The sequence below is a fragment of the Vigna unguiculata genome, chromosome 6 (assembly GCF_037176805.1).
Source record: "Vigna unguiculata cultivar grain cowpea cultivar isolate G323 ecotype 2 chromosome 6, ASM3717680v1, whole genome shotgun sequence".
Lineage (NCBI taxonomy): Eukaryota > Viridiplantae > Streptophyta > Magnoliopsida > Fabales > Fabaceae > Vigna > Vigna unguiculata.
The window spans coordinates 41,549,782-41,568,119 of NC_140797.1; the positions used below are offsets into that span (position 1 = coordinate 41,549,782).

Consider the following 18,338-nt stretch of genomic DNA (forward strand, 5'->3'; position numbering starts at 1 on the left):
CTCTTTAGTATGACGTAAAGGAATCCATTAATGTTGCACCTAAAAATATGGGATGCTTTGTTGTTTTGTTTTCAAACTTTCCTTTAACTTTCTTTTGGTCACCACTTTCCATCAATGTGTGAGGAGTTTAAATACATCAAATCATAATTCTATATGACTTCAATGCGAATTTTACATCCATCGAATTGTTTATTTGGTCACACTAACTTCAATTTAGGGTGTGAAAGCGAGACAATACTAATCTATTTGAGTTTGTCTCCCTTAACTTTTGTTATTTGATCACTCTAACTTTTTGTTAAAACTATTTTATTCTTCTAAAAATTGTCAAATAATTATTAAACAGTGTCAAAAAACCTTTTTACTCAAATTATTTTTATAATATTTTGATTTCTAAATTAAACAAAGTTCATTCATTTTATTTTGTTATACATGCACTCAATGTTTTTGAATTTTTAAGTCAATTCTCTTGCTCCCATTTAATATTGATTAATTACTATATTTTTCTTTTCTAACTTAAGCTATAATTTAATTTCATGTTTCTTTGTCCATGAAACATTTAATTTTGACATTTTATTTGATGTGAATCTTAATCTTTTATTTACTTAATTTATTTCAATTTTATTATTAGTGGTAGATGAATGCAAGAAAAATGTTAAACACTAAAACAAGATTATTGTAATAATGTTTGTATAATTTTTTTTCTCAGTATTTTGTTTATGTGGGCAAATCATTATGAGCACGAGCTAACAAAATTAGTCCGCAATTCGTATGCTGGATTAATCAACCTAGTATGTTCTTTGCAGGCTAAATAAAGGACAATCCAAAAAACAAAAAAAAAAGGTCAACCTGCATGTTATCTTTATCTTCAATAATCTCAATACTCAAAATTTAATTAAACAACTAATCTTAAATAATTTTTAAATTATGTTTGTTTTATTGTTAGAAAAATTATATTGTTATATATGTCTTAAATGCATAGTTGGCCAACCTCGGAGTTGTTATCATAAATCAAAATGTATACCATGTATTTATAGGTTTTCTTTACTATATATTCAATTTTTTCATTGTGAAATCTAAAATCACTCTTGTATTTTATAATTCGAATGAAAATTACTTTTGTACATTTTTTTTACTTTGCTTTTCATGTATTTGGAGCTGTCGAAGGGTGAGACTATTTATATTAATTAGTCTATTATAATTTTATCAATTATTTATTTATAGTTAATATAATTTATTTATTAATTTATGTATTTAAGGTTAATTTTTAAAGAATGACTTTAATTAATTCCAGTTAATCACTTATGACGTAGATAAAAAGGAAAACATGAAAGCGAAAGGGAAATATAGAAATATATAATCGGACTAGTAGTTATTTAGACACTTTAATGAGATATTATACATACAACCTATATGACTATGACATTAGACGAAAATTATTGTTAAAAATGATTGAGAGCAAGTTGGGTAGGAACCAATCTAGATAGGTAAAAGGTTGTTTCTGTATGGTATGTTTTTCGTCTAACACCACACAACTCCTTTGGTCTTAGTCTAATAGGTCTAAGACTAAGAAATCAGTTCCTTAACCACGTCCAGCCTTTACCTTTATAATCACTAAGAGTGCTATAAATCCAATCGACCTTCACTAACAAGTTTTACGATAAATTAAAAATCAACTTTAATGATCAAATATTATAAGTTACTAAAATGATCAATTTATATACCAATTTACAAAATAAAAATTGGTAATTAAAATAGTCACTAATAAATAATAATAAATTATAATTGGTATATAAATTGATTTATAAAATTTAGTTACCAAAGTTTTAACTATGAAAGGAAATTGATCACTAAATATTAGTTACCAAAGTTTTTACTACCAAAAAAATTGATTTCTAGATTAATCTTTAATTAATTAGTGATCAATTTAACGACTAATTATAATTTTTTATTTTATAAATTAATATATAAAATTGATTGTTAATAAGATATTTTCTTTTAGTGATTTATTTATTTTAAAAATTCAAAAATCAAAATATATCAAAATTTGAAACATAAACAAATTTTAATTTTACGTTCAAATTTAGGACCTACTTTAATGATGCACGGATACGATACGTATCCGATACGTCAATACATTTATTTTGAAAATAATAGGATACTATACATGATAAATTTGTGATATATGAATATTGAAAAATGGGTACAATAATTCTTAAAAAGATAATAAATATATGATTGTTATTGTGTTAATCCAAATTACTTTCATAATAAATATACATGTACTAAAGTTATCAACATAAAAAATATAAATTATTGTCATAATAAAAGTACCACGGTAGGAAAACTCTTAAATACTGACCAATTTTAGTAACCAAAAATATGTTAGAGACCAATTTATAGACTAATTATTTTGGTAGAGTGACCAATTATTTTGGTAGTTAAAATCTCAAATATATATATATATATATATATATATATATATATATATATATATATATATATATATATATATATATATATATATATGATATTTTTTTTGCTGAAAAATATTTCTGTCCAAGTTAAAATGTATATTTAGTCTGAATAAATACCAAGCCTATTCATTTATATATCTAAATATACATGTTTATTCATCACATTTAATTATATTTCAAAAAAATAATATGAATTTTACTCACTTAATTTATTTTATATAAATGTTCAATTTTACTATTAAATGGTTAAGGTGGAGAAAAAATTTGCCATTTACTCATAAAAAAATGTTATACAAGTTTTAGAATATCATTATCAATGTTTTACAAACATTCTAAATAAAAAATCACTAAATAAATTAATAAAATGTTTAATATTTAATATGATTAAATAGAAATAATACAAAACTTATCTTATAAAAAAAAATTAAAAGAGTACATTAAGTTAGACTAATCTTTATTTAAAAATTAAAGCAATAACTAAATTATTTGGTGAATCCTTGATTGAATTATATATGTGTGAATTCTAAAATAGATTTTTAAATATTTTTTTAATTGAGTTGCTAAACTAGAAAACTAGGCCTTTTTGGATTATTTCTTTATGACAAATGACAATTTGTGACGGTTGTAGAAATTCTAGGCACTCAATTTTCTCTCACAAATGTTAACTAAATCAAACCTGAGTTTTATATGATAAATAGAATACCTACCTTCACCAGTTATCACCAATATTTTTTGAAATGTTTTTTAAGATAAGATTGATGCAAATCTCGAGAAACTGATTAGTCTAACGGCCAAACATTAGACAGTTGAATAACATTGACCTATATTTTATTTAGAAACATTTATTAAAACTCTTCAAGAACTGATTTTAAAATGTTATTTTTATACATTATTATTAATTGCTAACAAAGTTCTCAAATTCAAACTTTACAGGTATGCATTATATTATTAAAAAAACATATCTCTTTTCATAACGAACTAAAGGAAATAGATTATAATAATTGAAATGAAAAACAATTACATTATTTTGGTTATCCACAAACTGATAATTTATGTGTTTTGAATACGTGACTAGGTTCAACTTCTGCTTTCATTTGAAGTAATTTCTCATTCCGTTTGCCTATATCTTAAGTCAACATTTTTTTTTTTGTGTGCAGAAAAGCAAATGCATGTTAGGATTGACCATATTCTTTCCTGCAATTATATTAATGAAAAAAAATTAAAAAATCTTTTAAAAAAAGACTATAAATAAGTGCATTATACATTTTTTTTATTTTGTATAAAATTTATCTTTTTATATATATATATATATATATATATATATATATATATATAATTTTTGGCTTGTCATTCTTTTAAATAGATTATACCATTTTTAAGAAAATAGAAAATAGGTCATATATTAAAATAATAACTCCGTAGGATTTTTATTTATTTATTTATATATCTTTATTAAGACTCAAACTCTTAAAAATATGCAATTATATATATATATATATATATATATATATATATATATATATATATATATATATATATGTGTGTGTGTGTGTGTGTGTGTGTGTGTGTGTGTGTGTTTGAAAATTTTTGAAATTTTTAAAAAATTATAGATAATATATTTTAAAAATTGATGAAAATTCAATTGTGTCTTTTTATTTCTTTTGTAAAACATAACATTTAATGTTAATAGATGATAAAACATAAAATTAAATATAATAAAAAATAAAAATATATAGGTTTAATTATTTTTTGGTCTTTGTTCTTGGTTAAAAGTGTTGATCTTCTAGTTTTTTTAGTCACAATAAGATCTTCGATTTTCAAAAAAATTATATAGATTATATTTGTTAGATTTTTTTGAAACAGATCAATGATTTATCATTATCATTAAAGTTGATATGAGATTATGTTAACTATATCAATGAAGCATTTTTATTAACAATTTTAATTTCGATGAAAAATCTTTGATTTGCTTTAATAAATTGAACAAAAAGGGTGATCAAAAGAGTAATTAAACTAAATATTTATTAAGATATTTTTCATTTTCTTTTTTATTGTCTTTTAGTTTTTACAAATTGTACTCATATGTCACTTTCATACGCTTCTTGTTCCATCTTGTTCTAGAAGAAAGAAGGAAGTTAGACAAAAAAATAATAAATAAATATTCTTTCTCTCACTTGACAGCAAAATATTAATTAATTAGTTTAATAATGAACATTATTTTGGTCTCATGAACTTTTTTATATTCATTTTAAAGAAGAAAAAATAATGTATAATTTTTTTTTTCGTAACCAATTTTTAATTATGACTTGATTTTTAATTATGACTTGAATATAATATATTTATCTCTTAATTATGTTTCTCAACTTTTTATTATATTATGATAAATTATATTTTAATATTATGACTTGATTTATAATATATTCATTTTAAAGAAGAAAATAGAAGAATAAGATGGAACAAGAAGAATTATTAAATTATATTTTTAATTATGACTTGAGTATAATATTATTTAAAAAAATAGAAATATTAATGAAAAATAGAAAGATAGGTTCATTGTTTATTGTTTAAAAAAGTAATAAGAGAAAAACTATTTGTGAAAGTTGAAAACAAGATAGATTATATTTCTTTACATAAAGCAATGTTATATATATATATATATATATAATATAAAAATTTATAACTGAACTATTATTCTTTATTATTGATATTTTATTTGAATTATAATATATTTTCATAAAAGTATTAATTGATATGATTTCTCTGTTACAAATTAATCGAGATATTGTTAAAAATAAAAGTGTTACGATCTTTCTGAGTTCATCGGTTCCACAATATCAAAATAATAGTCTAACCGTAAAATTGGTATACACGAACCCCTTCAGTTTTTTGAGAAAAACGAAAGAATGTGTTATTCTTTGAATTTTGTTTAATCTATATATCGAGGAAAAACATAAAAATGAAATAAAAGACAGAGAAAATAGAAACAAAGAAAGTCAGAAGGACTAGGTCAAAACCCATTACACACATAAAAAGCTAAGTAAAAAGTGTTCGAAGAAGAACCTTGTTCCGTGTGCAGAAGAGTTACGGTTTATTTCTTTCTGTAATAGTGTATTTGGAGCATATGAAATAAACAAGAATTGTAGAGAAGAAAGTTGCAATGGGTCTGAATAAGACGGTTGTTTGGAAGGATTCAGACTATAAATATAAGAAGAAAAGATATTCATGAACCCTTTGGACTTTCTTTTCAACAATTTTTTTTGCTTATCAGAAGAAAATGATAAGCTTATCTTGAAAGAACAATTTGCACCAGAAGGATAAAAATTATTACCAACCACACATAAACAGAGGCGGAAAATGGAATAAAGCAGCATTGTTATTTAATTAATCTAAAATGTCAAGCAATGCACCAAAGACATTGTAAAGTTGAAGCAGAAGTTGAAAAACAAGGTGAAAATGTGAAGCAAACTGGTCTGTGATGAAACGCAAAGGAAATTTAACAAGGCAATGTTTTGTCCTGGAGCAATGTAATGTAGAGAAAGACTCCATAACCAAAAGATCAGTCCAAGTTGTTGCAGTTGAGAGCATCCTTAACTCTGAGAATAGTTGAGGTTAAAAGAGAGTTGACAGCTGCTCCAGCTTTTCTATTTGGCATATTGCGTCCATCAGCACTAGCTAGTATTTGAAATGCCACAGTGAGCAATGACCCTCCCATTCTTTCACTATCTGAACCATCGAACACTCCCATACCTCCATTTGGTTCACCATCTGGACAGATCACAAAACCTGATGGAAGAACTGGTAACATTGAAGAGTTTTCTCCCATTATCGCCGCAGTCATGGTTGCTACATCCGTTGGAGCATATATAACATACGATCCCATCGGGCTTGTGAAACTCTCTTGAAGAATCAGTGCATTGTTCTCGCTAGGGATGAATGGCTACACATGAAAAGTTTAAGTCATTCAAACTTGTTCTTACCTTAACCATATAATTTCACAGAGAATGCCTTATGTTATGAAAGTGTTTGTTTAAGGTAACTGTGCAAAAAGAAAGATTGGAATTAATTACCCGAATTATCGATACACAGTTCCCAGGGTGAATTCCATTTGAGATGTTTGCAACCTTGTGTGCCTGATTTCCGCAGGTAAGAACATCCCACTGAGTATATAAGAAAAAGAACACGTAAACATTAATCATTCTGCAAAGCAAGATTAATAAAAATAATTGGTGTATAGGTAGATTATTGTGAACCTGAGCACGGTTTTTATCGTCTAAGAAGAAGTCAAAGAGTTTCATATAATGGAGAGGAAGCCAAATGGAGGTAGCAGCTGCAACAATCATGCCACTTGGCTGTCCAATGATTTTGCTTTCGCGAATAGAGACCCTCACCCCACTAGTGTTCATCAGATCACAAAGTGGAAAGTCCAACCCATCTGCCATGGTTATACTATCACAGAAGATTTTCAGCATACGATGAGAAAAATTCATTATACTTCGCCTCCCCTCAAGAGAATTGATCACTGAACAATGGATAAGGTCATACACATTTTGAGTTAGCTATAAGAACATAATCATCGATCATAAAACATACATATATATAGATATACGTATAATCACAAAGTGTAAGGGTTTTGAGTCAAATATGAGAAAGTGTGACCTCCTGCAGAGTCATGATCAGGTATCTTTTCAACATAAAAGGCAGCAAATCTCTCGCAGATTCTTTGAAGTTCCATAATCCACCTTTCAGCTCCGTATGCAGTGCCCTTAGCAATAATATCTTTGTACAGTGGATGTGTTTGGATTTTATCATCCACCTCCACATGCTCAACCCAAGTAATCTAACATAGAACGTAACAATATATGATTCAGTGATATACTTCAATACTATTGCCATTACATTATTTTATGATATGAAGTTATCAGTGAATGAATCCCAAAATAAAGATACCGATGCACAGTTTCTAAATCTGAATATAAGCTCAAAAAGTTTTATTTGTTTTAGCATCAATCTACTGAAGTGTATATACTTCAGTAATATGTAAATTACTAACCATGGAGCACCCATTAGGCAGTTCCTGGATCAAGCATCCAGAGGGATGTTTCCAAGACTGAAAAAAAGAGGGTTTTTGCTGGAAGGAATCAAATGATACATCTGCTATCACCAGGCCCTCTTCAATTTGTTGACAGAAACGAAGGATTTGAAATTCACGAGGTTGCACAAAGGGTGAAAGAACATGCATTTGCTCGAACATCTGTCATAAAAGTATTGTCAACAAATTAAAAACTTAGTTACAAAAAATAAATAAATAAATAAATAAAATTACAAAAACAAGGTTTGCATGAAAATATATACCAGCTGCAAGGCTCCACTTCGGTTTCCTGGCAAACCTCTTTCAATTACTTTCACTGTTTCTGCTTTTGAGACAATTGTTGGGAACAGATTCACCCATTTGTTCTGAAAACATATGAAATCGATGATCATGCTCTTATACATCGATAGCAGTATTGCAATATTAAATAAAAACTAAGAGAAAACTAGTGAACAGAATATGCTCACCGAATCTAGAAACATGTCAACAAGCTGAAGGGTATTAATGTTGACTATTCCTGATTCTTTTGTTGCTTCAATACGCACGTTTGGCCCTTTGAAATGTTTGGTCTTTGGGAACATTTTTTGATAGTTTTCAAGCAGCAGACAGAGCTTGCCATCTTGAGATGAAGACTTAATCCAAAAGGGCTCATTAATCCGAAGAAGCCTAACTAACTCATCCATGGCGGAAGCAGCAACCTTATTCATAAGGTTTTTTTCTATGCTTTCACTTGCAAATAAGTTATGGCCAGCATCCATCATATGCAAAGCAAGATTTGGATCATGACTTGAACTTCCACCAATCGATTGGTTCAGTGGATTTCCATGTGCTACAGCATTTGAACTTGATCCTATGATGGGAAAAAAACCCTGTTGGAACTGATCAGGTGGTAACATCTGGCTCTCCAAGTACCTCGAAAGAAGACGAGACACCTTCTCATGCTGAAAACCAATTGAATATATATGTCAATTATAACTTAAAAAGCAAATATATATATATATATATATATATATATATATATATATATAATCAATTAACGAGTTCACTCACCTCTTCCTTTAGGTGCATATTTTCAAGTTTCATATTATGGATAGCATGTTCACGATCTCCTTCGAGACACGGTGGTCCTCCACAAGATGGACAAAGCATACTCTTCAAAGCCTCTTGCATGGAAACATTTTCTGTGTGTATCCTATCATTCTCAACTCGAAGAGCAGTGTTATCTGCTCTCTCGTGTTGATTCTTTTAGCCAACATGCAAAAAAAATGGTGAGTTATATATTTGAACACAATATTTCTCTCTCTTCTCTTCATAGTTTTATACAACACTTCCTCCAAAATGTTAAATAGTTTCTAGATAAATACCTTGATTTGGGTCCTCTTATTCTGAAACCAGAACTTTATTTGCCTCGGCTCAAGTCCAATCTCAATAGCCAATTGACGTCGTTGCGCCTCATCAGGGTGTGGGCAATCCTTGATGAACCTTTTAATAAACAAAAATAAACCCCAATTGTTAGTTCTTTCTTAGAAACCTATGAAAAAAAAAACATTATACAAGAAATATCACTATAAAAAAATCATTAAATAATAATAATTAAACATTATATTAATTAAATTAATTATCATTTTATGAACTAAAAATTATTATCATCTAAAATAGTTTTCACTATTATAAATAAAAGATTATAATTAGTTTATAAATTTAAATTTAAAATAGTTTACAATATTAACTATTAAAATTTTAATTATTTATTGTTATTGATTTTAAATTAATCTCTAATTCTAAATTAGTCGCTAATTTAAACAATAATTTCTTAATATTTAATGATCTTCTGGTAGTATATAATGTAGTTTTCTCTTGCAAGGGTGTTCACTAATCCACTAATAGGGAGAGTATCAGAAGAAAACATAAATAATTAAGAAATGCATTACCAAAAAAACATGTGCTGAGACTTTTATAGATCCTTGACCTTAAATCAGTTCAACAACCGGTATCAACTATATAATAATTTATATAGATTTGTAGTTACCATTAGTATTGTAACAGTTTAATTCAAAAGAAATATGCCTCTGAATTAATTAAAACATATTAAGTTGGCTATTTTAAGTTTATTAGGTAGTTGATTCAAACCAAATTAACATGAACTAACGTGGTTTGGATACATGATAATGAGGTACATGCTGCATGGAGGGTTTTGATTTGTATGTGGTTGTATAGTGGACTTGAAGGCAGTATTTTATGCTTTATATTTGTACATAATAAACTTTTGTATATGGATTAGTGTGTACTTCATGTGTTTTATTAAATAGTTTTATATTTTTTTCTTGTTGATTAAAAAAATCTCCTTAAATCAATTTTGAATGAAATGATAAAAAATGAGCAGAAAAATTATCAATTATTATAAAAACATAATCAATTATGTTATTATTAATTATGAGTTATATATATAACTGATTATGTATGTCTTTGATATAAAAGATAAATGATACATCACATGTATAATGATTATACTTCAGAAATAATTGGTTATACATATTAAATAATAATAATAATAAAAAATTTAGTAGTAATATTTCTATTCAGCTAGACACAAGATAGAAAGTATCATATATCCGGATTATGTTAATATATATTTTGTCTTGTCGTTCAATCATAAAAAAAAAAAATTAATCAGAGCCTTTAATAATTTCAAAACATGTTACTTCTTCAATTCAAATAACTTGTTATTTTCTCTCTGTGAAAATTTGAGTAAGAAGGAAAAAAGAAGTTATTATTATCAAATTAAATTTGATTTGTAAAGAGGAGAACAATTCATTTAAAAAGATAATACACTTCATTAAATATAATAATTATAATTACATGTATAGATAGAAAAAATTTACTGCATCAGTCAATTTAACAAAATAATAGTAAAATATTAAAAAAAGATGCCGATTGAAAAAAAAAAAAACTCATTGGTTAATATATTGTATAGTATAATTTATCATTATCGATTTCACTGTGGTTAGTTTAATAAAATGTGAAATAGTATTTTAATCTAATATGTGCAAGATTATGACATTCATCATATAATCAAGCACCAAAAGTGATTCCTTAAAACAATTAAGGATTCATATGTTTTGGAGTTTTATAAAAATTATTTTGAAAGGTTTAGTTTTGATTTAGGGTTTCATATATTTTGAAAGAGAAGAATACTTTTTCTTTGTTGGTTTAGTAAACTTGCTATGCATGTTTAAATTGGTCATGTATTTGTATTGAAAAGTGTGCTATAGACTGAAAAGTGTGAAAATTATTTACAAATTATAAAGATCGGAGGATAAAAAATAAAATTTGTTAATCCGATCTAAAATCAATTTTTTTCCCAAAGATTTTCCACTTCTCTTAATCAAAATCGATTCTACCCAACGCAAAAGTGGATTTTCCTTCCACACCATTTACCCAAACAAGCAAAGGGCATGGTACAAATTAATATGGGTACCTACCATTAATCGTGATGTAGAGACAATAAAAAACACATTAAACCAAAATTAATACAGAAACCCTTGAGCAAATAGATCAAACCAAAATTCACAAAAAAAATAAAATTGACGAACCCGAGAAAAGCAAAATCAAGAGGAATTAAATGTGGAGAGAGATCTATTGAGCTCGATTTAAAAAAAAAACAAAAGAGTTTTACGAACATGCAGAATTAAATCGAGAGGAATTATGTGTTTACTCTTTAATTTGTTTCACCGAAAAAGCAAAATGCTCCCTCAAAACGAAGCAAATCAAAGTATTAATTAATTAAATTGAAAGAAAATAATTTTAACCTAAAGGGTTATTTTAATTACCTTTCAAGTCTCGATGTTTGAGAAGAAGTAAGACGTTTGTACGAGGTTTTCCTTCCATTGTTATGGTTTTGAGAACCTTCATCAGCAGAAGCACCAGCACTTGCCATGGAAGAATCCATTTCTGAAGCAGAGTAAGAAACTGCAATTACAACTATGGCAGATTTATGAGCCTTTAGGTTGTTTATATATGGCCCTAACTCATTCACACCCTCTATGTCTTTGCATGTATGACTTGTCCTCTACTAAAAGTCAAAAGTAAAAAAGACAAGAACAAAAATAAAAACTTGATTATTTTTTACGCAACATGTTTTTTTGGATTCTTGTGTCTGAGATAAATAGAAAAAAATATTAATATTTTCCATGTAATATAATTTTATTAATTGTTGACGAGGTAGGAATAAAAATTGTAAAAAGCGTGTATTTAGGCTTCCGTATAAAAATTGAATGAAATATAATTTGAGAACCATAAAATGAATTAATTATGTGTTAAATAAAGCACAAGTTATTTACTGAAACCAACACAATAATGAAAAGTATGATAGATATGTATTTTAAAAAAATATATTTAGATGGGTACTGAAATAATCTCCTATTCAGTTCAAAGGAAAGAAAAATACGAGATAGAAAGTTTAGAATTTGAAATGGAGAATAAAATGTTTTTTTTTTTTTTTTTGAATTTTTATTTTTAAAGGATATTTTTATTTCTTTCCTATTTTTTCGTTTTTTCTTTAACTAAACAACAAAATGTACCGTTGTCAATGTTGCGTATTCTCTTTATCTTCTCTTTTCACTCAATTATATCATAAATAAGCAATTATGAAAAGTTAAACGTATAATAGTTTAAAAGCAAAATATTAAATAACTTATGCCATTTGGTTTATGTAATAAATGTTTTCTTTTATTTATTGTGATGAGTGGAAGGTGTTGCATGATGTAAAAACGACCCTCCACGCGGATGACTAATTTAATTTAATTTAATTTTAATTTTAAAAATCACCTTTTTAATTTGTTTACGAAAATTCTTGTAATTTCTCTTTTGCTTTTACGATATACAATTGAACCTCATTATCTTGAAAAAAAGAAAAAAGTAGAGACCAATGTCTAGTCATGCAATAAGAGAGAAATAAATAAGAATCGTATCTTTATGACACCTCAACCATCAACATTAAACATCACAAATCTTCAAACGTTTCTGAGAAGGAGGAACACCTCAATGTTAAGTGTTAAATGATCATAACAATCAACAAAAACATCCTAAGGAAAAACTCACCTAAAACACAAAACATATGGAAAATCAAATTGCTTATTTATCTAGCTGTGGTTGATGGTTGTGTTTTTCTTTTCTGTTGTAAATTTTATCAACAAAGTCACATGATTTAAAGTCAGAAACATTTGATTGATCCGCTGAATAAAAATTGAGAGATGGATAAAAAAAAGAAAAGTATAATTCTTTTCTTGAATGTATGTTACCTTATTATTTTTTAGCAAAAGATGAAGGATCATTTATATATGTATTACAACTGGCATATTTTTCTGGTTGAAAATAACAAATATATTAAAAAAGAGACTAAAACTATCTCTCACTCTAAAGCATTAACACATTCAATAGAGAGGCTTGATGTTTTGGCAAAATGATATGTTTGATTTAGAGATGGTTGATAAGTTAGTATTTGAACATAGTTGAAAAATGGTTTAAGGAGCCTTTTTTTTCTTAGATGTATATATTTCTTTATATATAAATTGGAATAACTTATTTATTTCTTAACATACATATATGATGAGATGATGACTAGAATCAAGCACGCGAAACCATCTTAGGTTTTTCAGAAATTCTGGTGAAATATTTTTCTTGAATCAATTAACTTTCTTTAGCAAGATTTTTTTTATCTTTTTACTTTTCAGGATCGATTAGTATAATTAAGATGACACAATCAGTACATTCTTTTTTTATCAGAAAAAAATATGTACACATACTTGAAATACTCTAATCCTTATACACTTATGTACATATCCAAATACATAGTATATATATGAAAGACTTTAAAATTTGTACTTAAGAAAAAACCTACAAAAATCGCACTCATGCGTAAGAGAACTACTACAAACTATAATATATAATCAGATAATCTATCAAAAAGATAATACAGCACATTGATCTCTTAAGATACTATAAGAGAATACAAATTCTCCACTAAAAACTCACTTTACAAAATCTGTCTTTATATACATGCATCTAAAGAACTTTTCATCTTATTTAAACACCTACAACAATTTTCTTCATGACTCTGACATGAATGATATTGTGTTCATGAAAAGTATCCATAAGTGAGTCTTCCTTAATAGAAATTGAACATTACACCTGCAATGAAACAAAGTACTCTAGACTAAAGTTCAAGTGATAAATATATTCCTTTACAAATACCATATTATTCTTCCTAATTCATGAATGTCATATTCCTATCCCATACTACACCTTTTAATGTAAAGCCTCTCTATGATAAAAATCCCTAAGCCTAAACATTCCTACCTCCTAAAATTCCAACAAACCTAAAGAAGGAAGACTCACTTATGAACAATCAATTACATACTTCCGAATTTTGAAAACAAGAATTAGAATTTGTATTTTGTAATGCTTAAGCTGAAGAAAATAAATAAAGAAGAAATCAAAAGTTTCATTAGTTTACTCTCATTAGTTACCCCATCACTGATTCCACAAACAAAACCATAAAATCTATGAAAAATTGTGCCAAGAATACTCGCTCCCAGTACAGAGTTACATCAAATTACTGAACCAATGGTTTCCATTAACAAAACCATAATAAAATCTATGAAAAATCATACTAAAAATAGGTCTTCAACCCTGCAAGAAGATTCTCCACACCATTTATCTTTCTCTACACATATTGTGTTATGAATCACAAAAACCTTCATATATAGAAAGTTAATGTTATGTAGAATTTCATAACACAAATCTATGTTTCTCAAAAAATTTATAAATTTCATATGTGAGAATGATCAGAGAAGCATGAGTTCTATAATTAGTGACTTTCACTATATGTGCTCCCAAGGCTTTGCAGTTTTGTGTTGAACCAATATCTACAGTTCAAGATATGCTCAAAATGTTGCATCCATGTTAGCAAAACAACATTAAACCTCACGACCACAACTTCTTCATGGGAACTGACATTTTTCTTTATGCTTTCAATAGATACCAGGATCGTCTGAAACATGTTTTTGTATCCCAAGAGATGACCTAACAACATAGAGAGGAAAAAACCAGAATAGGTTTAAATATGAAAATATAAAATCCAGTTAAGTTCAAACATCCAAAAACAAACAAAATGATAATATTTAGCATAATAAACATCTAAGAAGTCATCCAAAAATAATTTGCGAGCAACAACTACTTATTGCTATGCTCACCATGAATAATGCACAATTCAACACCCAATTGCTTCTTACTTTCTTAATGTAAATACTGTCTAAACGAGTTGGCAATACTCTATCATAGTTATTTGCTGATAAAAAAAGCTTAGTACTGTGGGAGATTCATAATATGTATCATTGTTTTTGTTTCACAAAGGTAGGCATATGTAAAGATTAGTACAAAGTGAAAGAATTTGATATTTTAAAATATATTAATTTTTTTAAAATATTAACATCAATAATATCAATAAATTTTTAATGTTCAGTGGACCATATAAAAAAAATTGATCCATAATCTGAACTCGAAACAAAAGAAGAGGAGCATAACACTGGATCAAGCACGTGAAGATCAAGCACACGAAGGAACAACATAGTTAACCCATGTACAAACACACAAAAGCTTGAATGATTATATTAAGAATGTGACCTTATCAAGTTAAGATAAAGAGCTCATGTGTCACTTTTATTAATAAGATGTCACTTTCAGATTGATTTGAAATACAGGGAAGACTAATTTTTCTATCATCCACACCTCAAATTTACTTTTCAAAATCATTAGTTTAGTAGCACCAAATATAACTTGACCAACATGTCCTTTAAGAGAAAAATAATTTTATCATTTTTTTCTTTTGGTAAAATCCGTTGGATAATAGAATAAAATTAAATGAATTGTTTTAAAGATGATTAATTTGTTTAGGAGTTTTGTGTGTTTTAGAGTGTAAGGGTCATGTCATAAGTTTATTGTATTGGTTATAATAGATAATTAATAATTATATCTTGATGATAGAGTTTAAGACTTGGAATTGAAAAGTCAAAATACAATCTATAAAACAGAAAGCACAAGGAAGTAAATAAGTTTATTAACATAAATGTTTATTGGTTGACCAAATCTCTTAAACTTTTTTTTTTCACTTATAGAGTCTTCTTAAGTTTATAGACATAACTAAGCTTTTTAAAACTTTCAAAATATAGAGGTTGGTCAACAACAAAAATATTTTCTTGAATCAATCAATGAAGCAAAAAAAAAAAAAAAAACACTTACATCATGTGAGTAAAATAGTGAATAATCTAGTAACTAAAGCAGATGTTGGTAACCAAAACGATTGGATGAATTAGATTAATAAAACTTTTGAAAAGGGTTTACCACGTAGTTTTGAAAAGCTTTTCCCCCAAAACTTTTAAAACCGATCTTGATTTGAATGTGTAGAAGAGTTATGTTCATTGGGTTTTCATAAAAGTTAGAATATAGCAGGGTGACTATGTTTGTACATAAATATCATCTCAAATGCACCATTATAAATACAGATTTACTCTTTGCAGTTCAAAAGAAAAAGAAAAAAAAACTTACACGAAAGATCATATATTATGAAGCTATTTCATGAATTATAACTTATCAAGAAAAAGATAGATAAAAGTGTAGAGAAGAAATATACAATCAATTTTATATACTAGTTTGATCTAGATATAATTTCTTAATAAAGTTGAGATTTTAGTGTAACAATCCAGAAATATATAAGCAAAAGTTTTTTCATGTAATTATTTGAATTCTTCCTTGAGATTTTGATGTACCTATATCACTTTGATAATATGTAATGTTGTTATTCCCAACTAACACATCTTAGAATGTACTGGTATGCTCAACTACAGTGATAAATTTTGAAGGGATATAGGAGGTACCGAAATATGTTCTAAAATTTTGGAGTGCCAAAAATATATAAAATGTACTAAAATTAAAAGGATAATTTTATTTATAATTAACTTATATGTGTGCAAAAGAAATTCGAGGGACCAAAGCCCTCCTCGATATGAACTAAGCTCCGTCAATCCTCAACCACAACAACAAAATTCTTATTTAATGATGCAATAAAAAAATTATGTCCCTCTATGATATTATCAAATGCATACATTATAATAAAATTAATTGTACTCAAATAATAAAAGACTAATATCTATTTGACAATTATATTAGCTATTCAATTGAGTTTATGCAATCTTAATGTAATTAATAATTTACAATTAAGATTAAGACAATGCCCAAAGAGAATTTTTATAGAGAGCTTAAAGTTTAGAAAAGGGGACACAATTTATAATGGTTCATTCTTATCCACAGCAAATCCACACTCATCTCTAGCAGAATTTTGATAGATAAATTTTTTGTTTGTGTTTGGATATGTAGTGAAAAACTAGATATGTATTCTTTTTACGAGAGTTGAAACATTCTAAGTGCTCCACAATCAATATATTTTTTTTGCCGATAAAAAAATATACAAATATCTCACTTTTTAAAGTTGTAATACTTACTTGAGAATCCTAGGCAAATAGTCCTATCTTTGTTGCTTGAATCCACCATCAAAACTTCAAACCTTACCTAAACAATAATAGGAATGAGAAATATATGCAAACAAGTTGTGCAAATTTTCAGTCATATTAATGATATCAATGAGAAAATGAGTAAGATTTTCAACAAAACTTTTTCCTATACATTTGGTTTTTATTGAAAAATTTAAATGGAAATTGAAGTATCATATTGAATGTGTTAATGTTTATGAGAAATAGTATTTAGTGTAGTGATATACGTAAAGGATACAAGAAAAAAAAAGAGAGTTAGGAATCAATATATCTATCTAAGGGCACCTAATATGATGGTGATTACTTTTACTATTTATTTTCCTTTTGTATGATAGGCTAAAGGGCAGTGATGAGTTCAATAAATGAAATTATAGTTCTAATATTAAGATCAAGCTTATACAATATGTGTATAAAGTTATAGAATGCTTGTTAAATAATATTGAATTGTGGTTTCCTTAACTATTTTAAGCAAGAGTTTCAAGATATGTAATCTCACTTCATTATTTTCATGATGGAAAACTTTATGTTAAATAAGTGTTGTTTTACTAAATTTATTTTCTTTCTCATTTATATATTTGTCTTTTATGTAAATGAAAGCAAACTTAAATGATGAAAATGTTAGCCTCAGAGGTTTTAATATATTAACTTACAAGAATTAAAATTCTCCTGTGGTGACAGTGTGTAGTTGTATTTTCATATACCTCTTCTGCTGCTATTGACTTGTATATAGAGAATGAGAAATTTGTCTTTGAAACTTTGTTTGCAATCCTTGCCCATGTATTAAGTTGTGTCCTACAAATGACCTCAAATAAAATATCAAATATTTATCGAGTATTAAATGTAAAAAAGGTGTATTTTTCTCAGTATAAAAAAATTATAATTATATAAATATAAAATAATATATTAGATAAAAGTTAAATAATTATAAAAAAAATAAAAATAATTAAATGTATGTTTTTAAACTGAAGTAATAAAAAGTTTTTAAGTTACAAAACTAAAAAGATCAAATAAAAGTTCATATAATTTTTTTATATTATTTAATAAATTATATATGTTTTTGGTAATTTAAAATAAAAATAAGTATTTTTTTTCGACAAAAATATGTATACTTATATAATAGAGTACTTGAGTACTCTAACCTTTATACATACATACTTATAAGATTACCAA

At 26.7% G+C, this 18,338-nt stretch overlaps 1 protein-coding gene across 1 annotated transcript; it reads right to left on the reverse strand.

Annotated features, from left to right (window-relative positions):
• Positions 1–5,835: 5,835 nt before the first annotated feature.
• On the reverse strand, positions 5,836–11,543 carry LOC114189144 (homeobox-leucine zipper protein HDG11-like). Its single transcript, XM_028077850.2, has 10 exons — positions 11,394–11,543; positions 8,928–9,045; positions 8,614–8,805; positions 8,031–8,504; positions 7,827–7,928; positions 7,525–7,725; positions 7,131–7,311; positions 6,725–6,993; positions 6,542–6,631; positions 5,836–6,411 (listed from the first exon to the last, which is right to left on the reverse strand). Exons 1-10 carry the CDS (start codon positions 11,510–11,512, stop codon positions 6,031–6,033), a joined length of 2,127 nt encoding a protein of 708 aa, XP_027933651.2. The 5' UTR covers positions 11,513–11,543; the 3' UTR covers positions 5,836–6,030.
• Between the last annotated feature and the right edge of the window lie 6,795 nt (positions 11,544–18,338).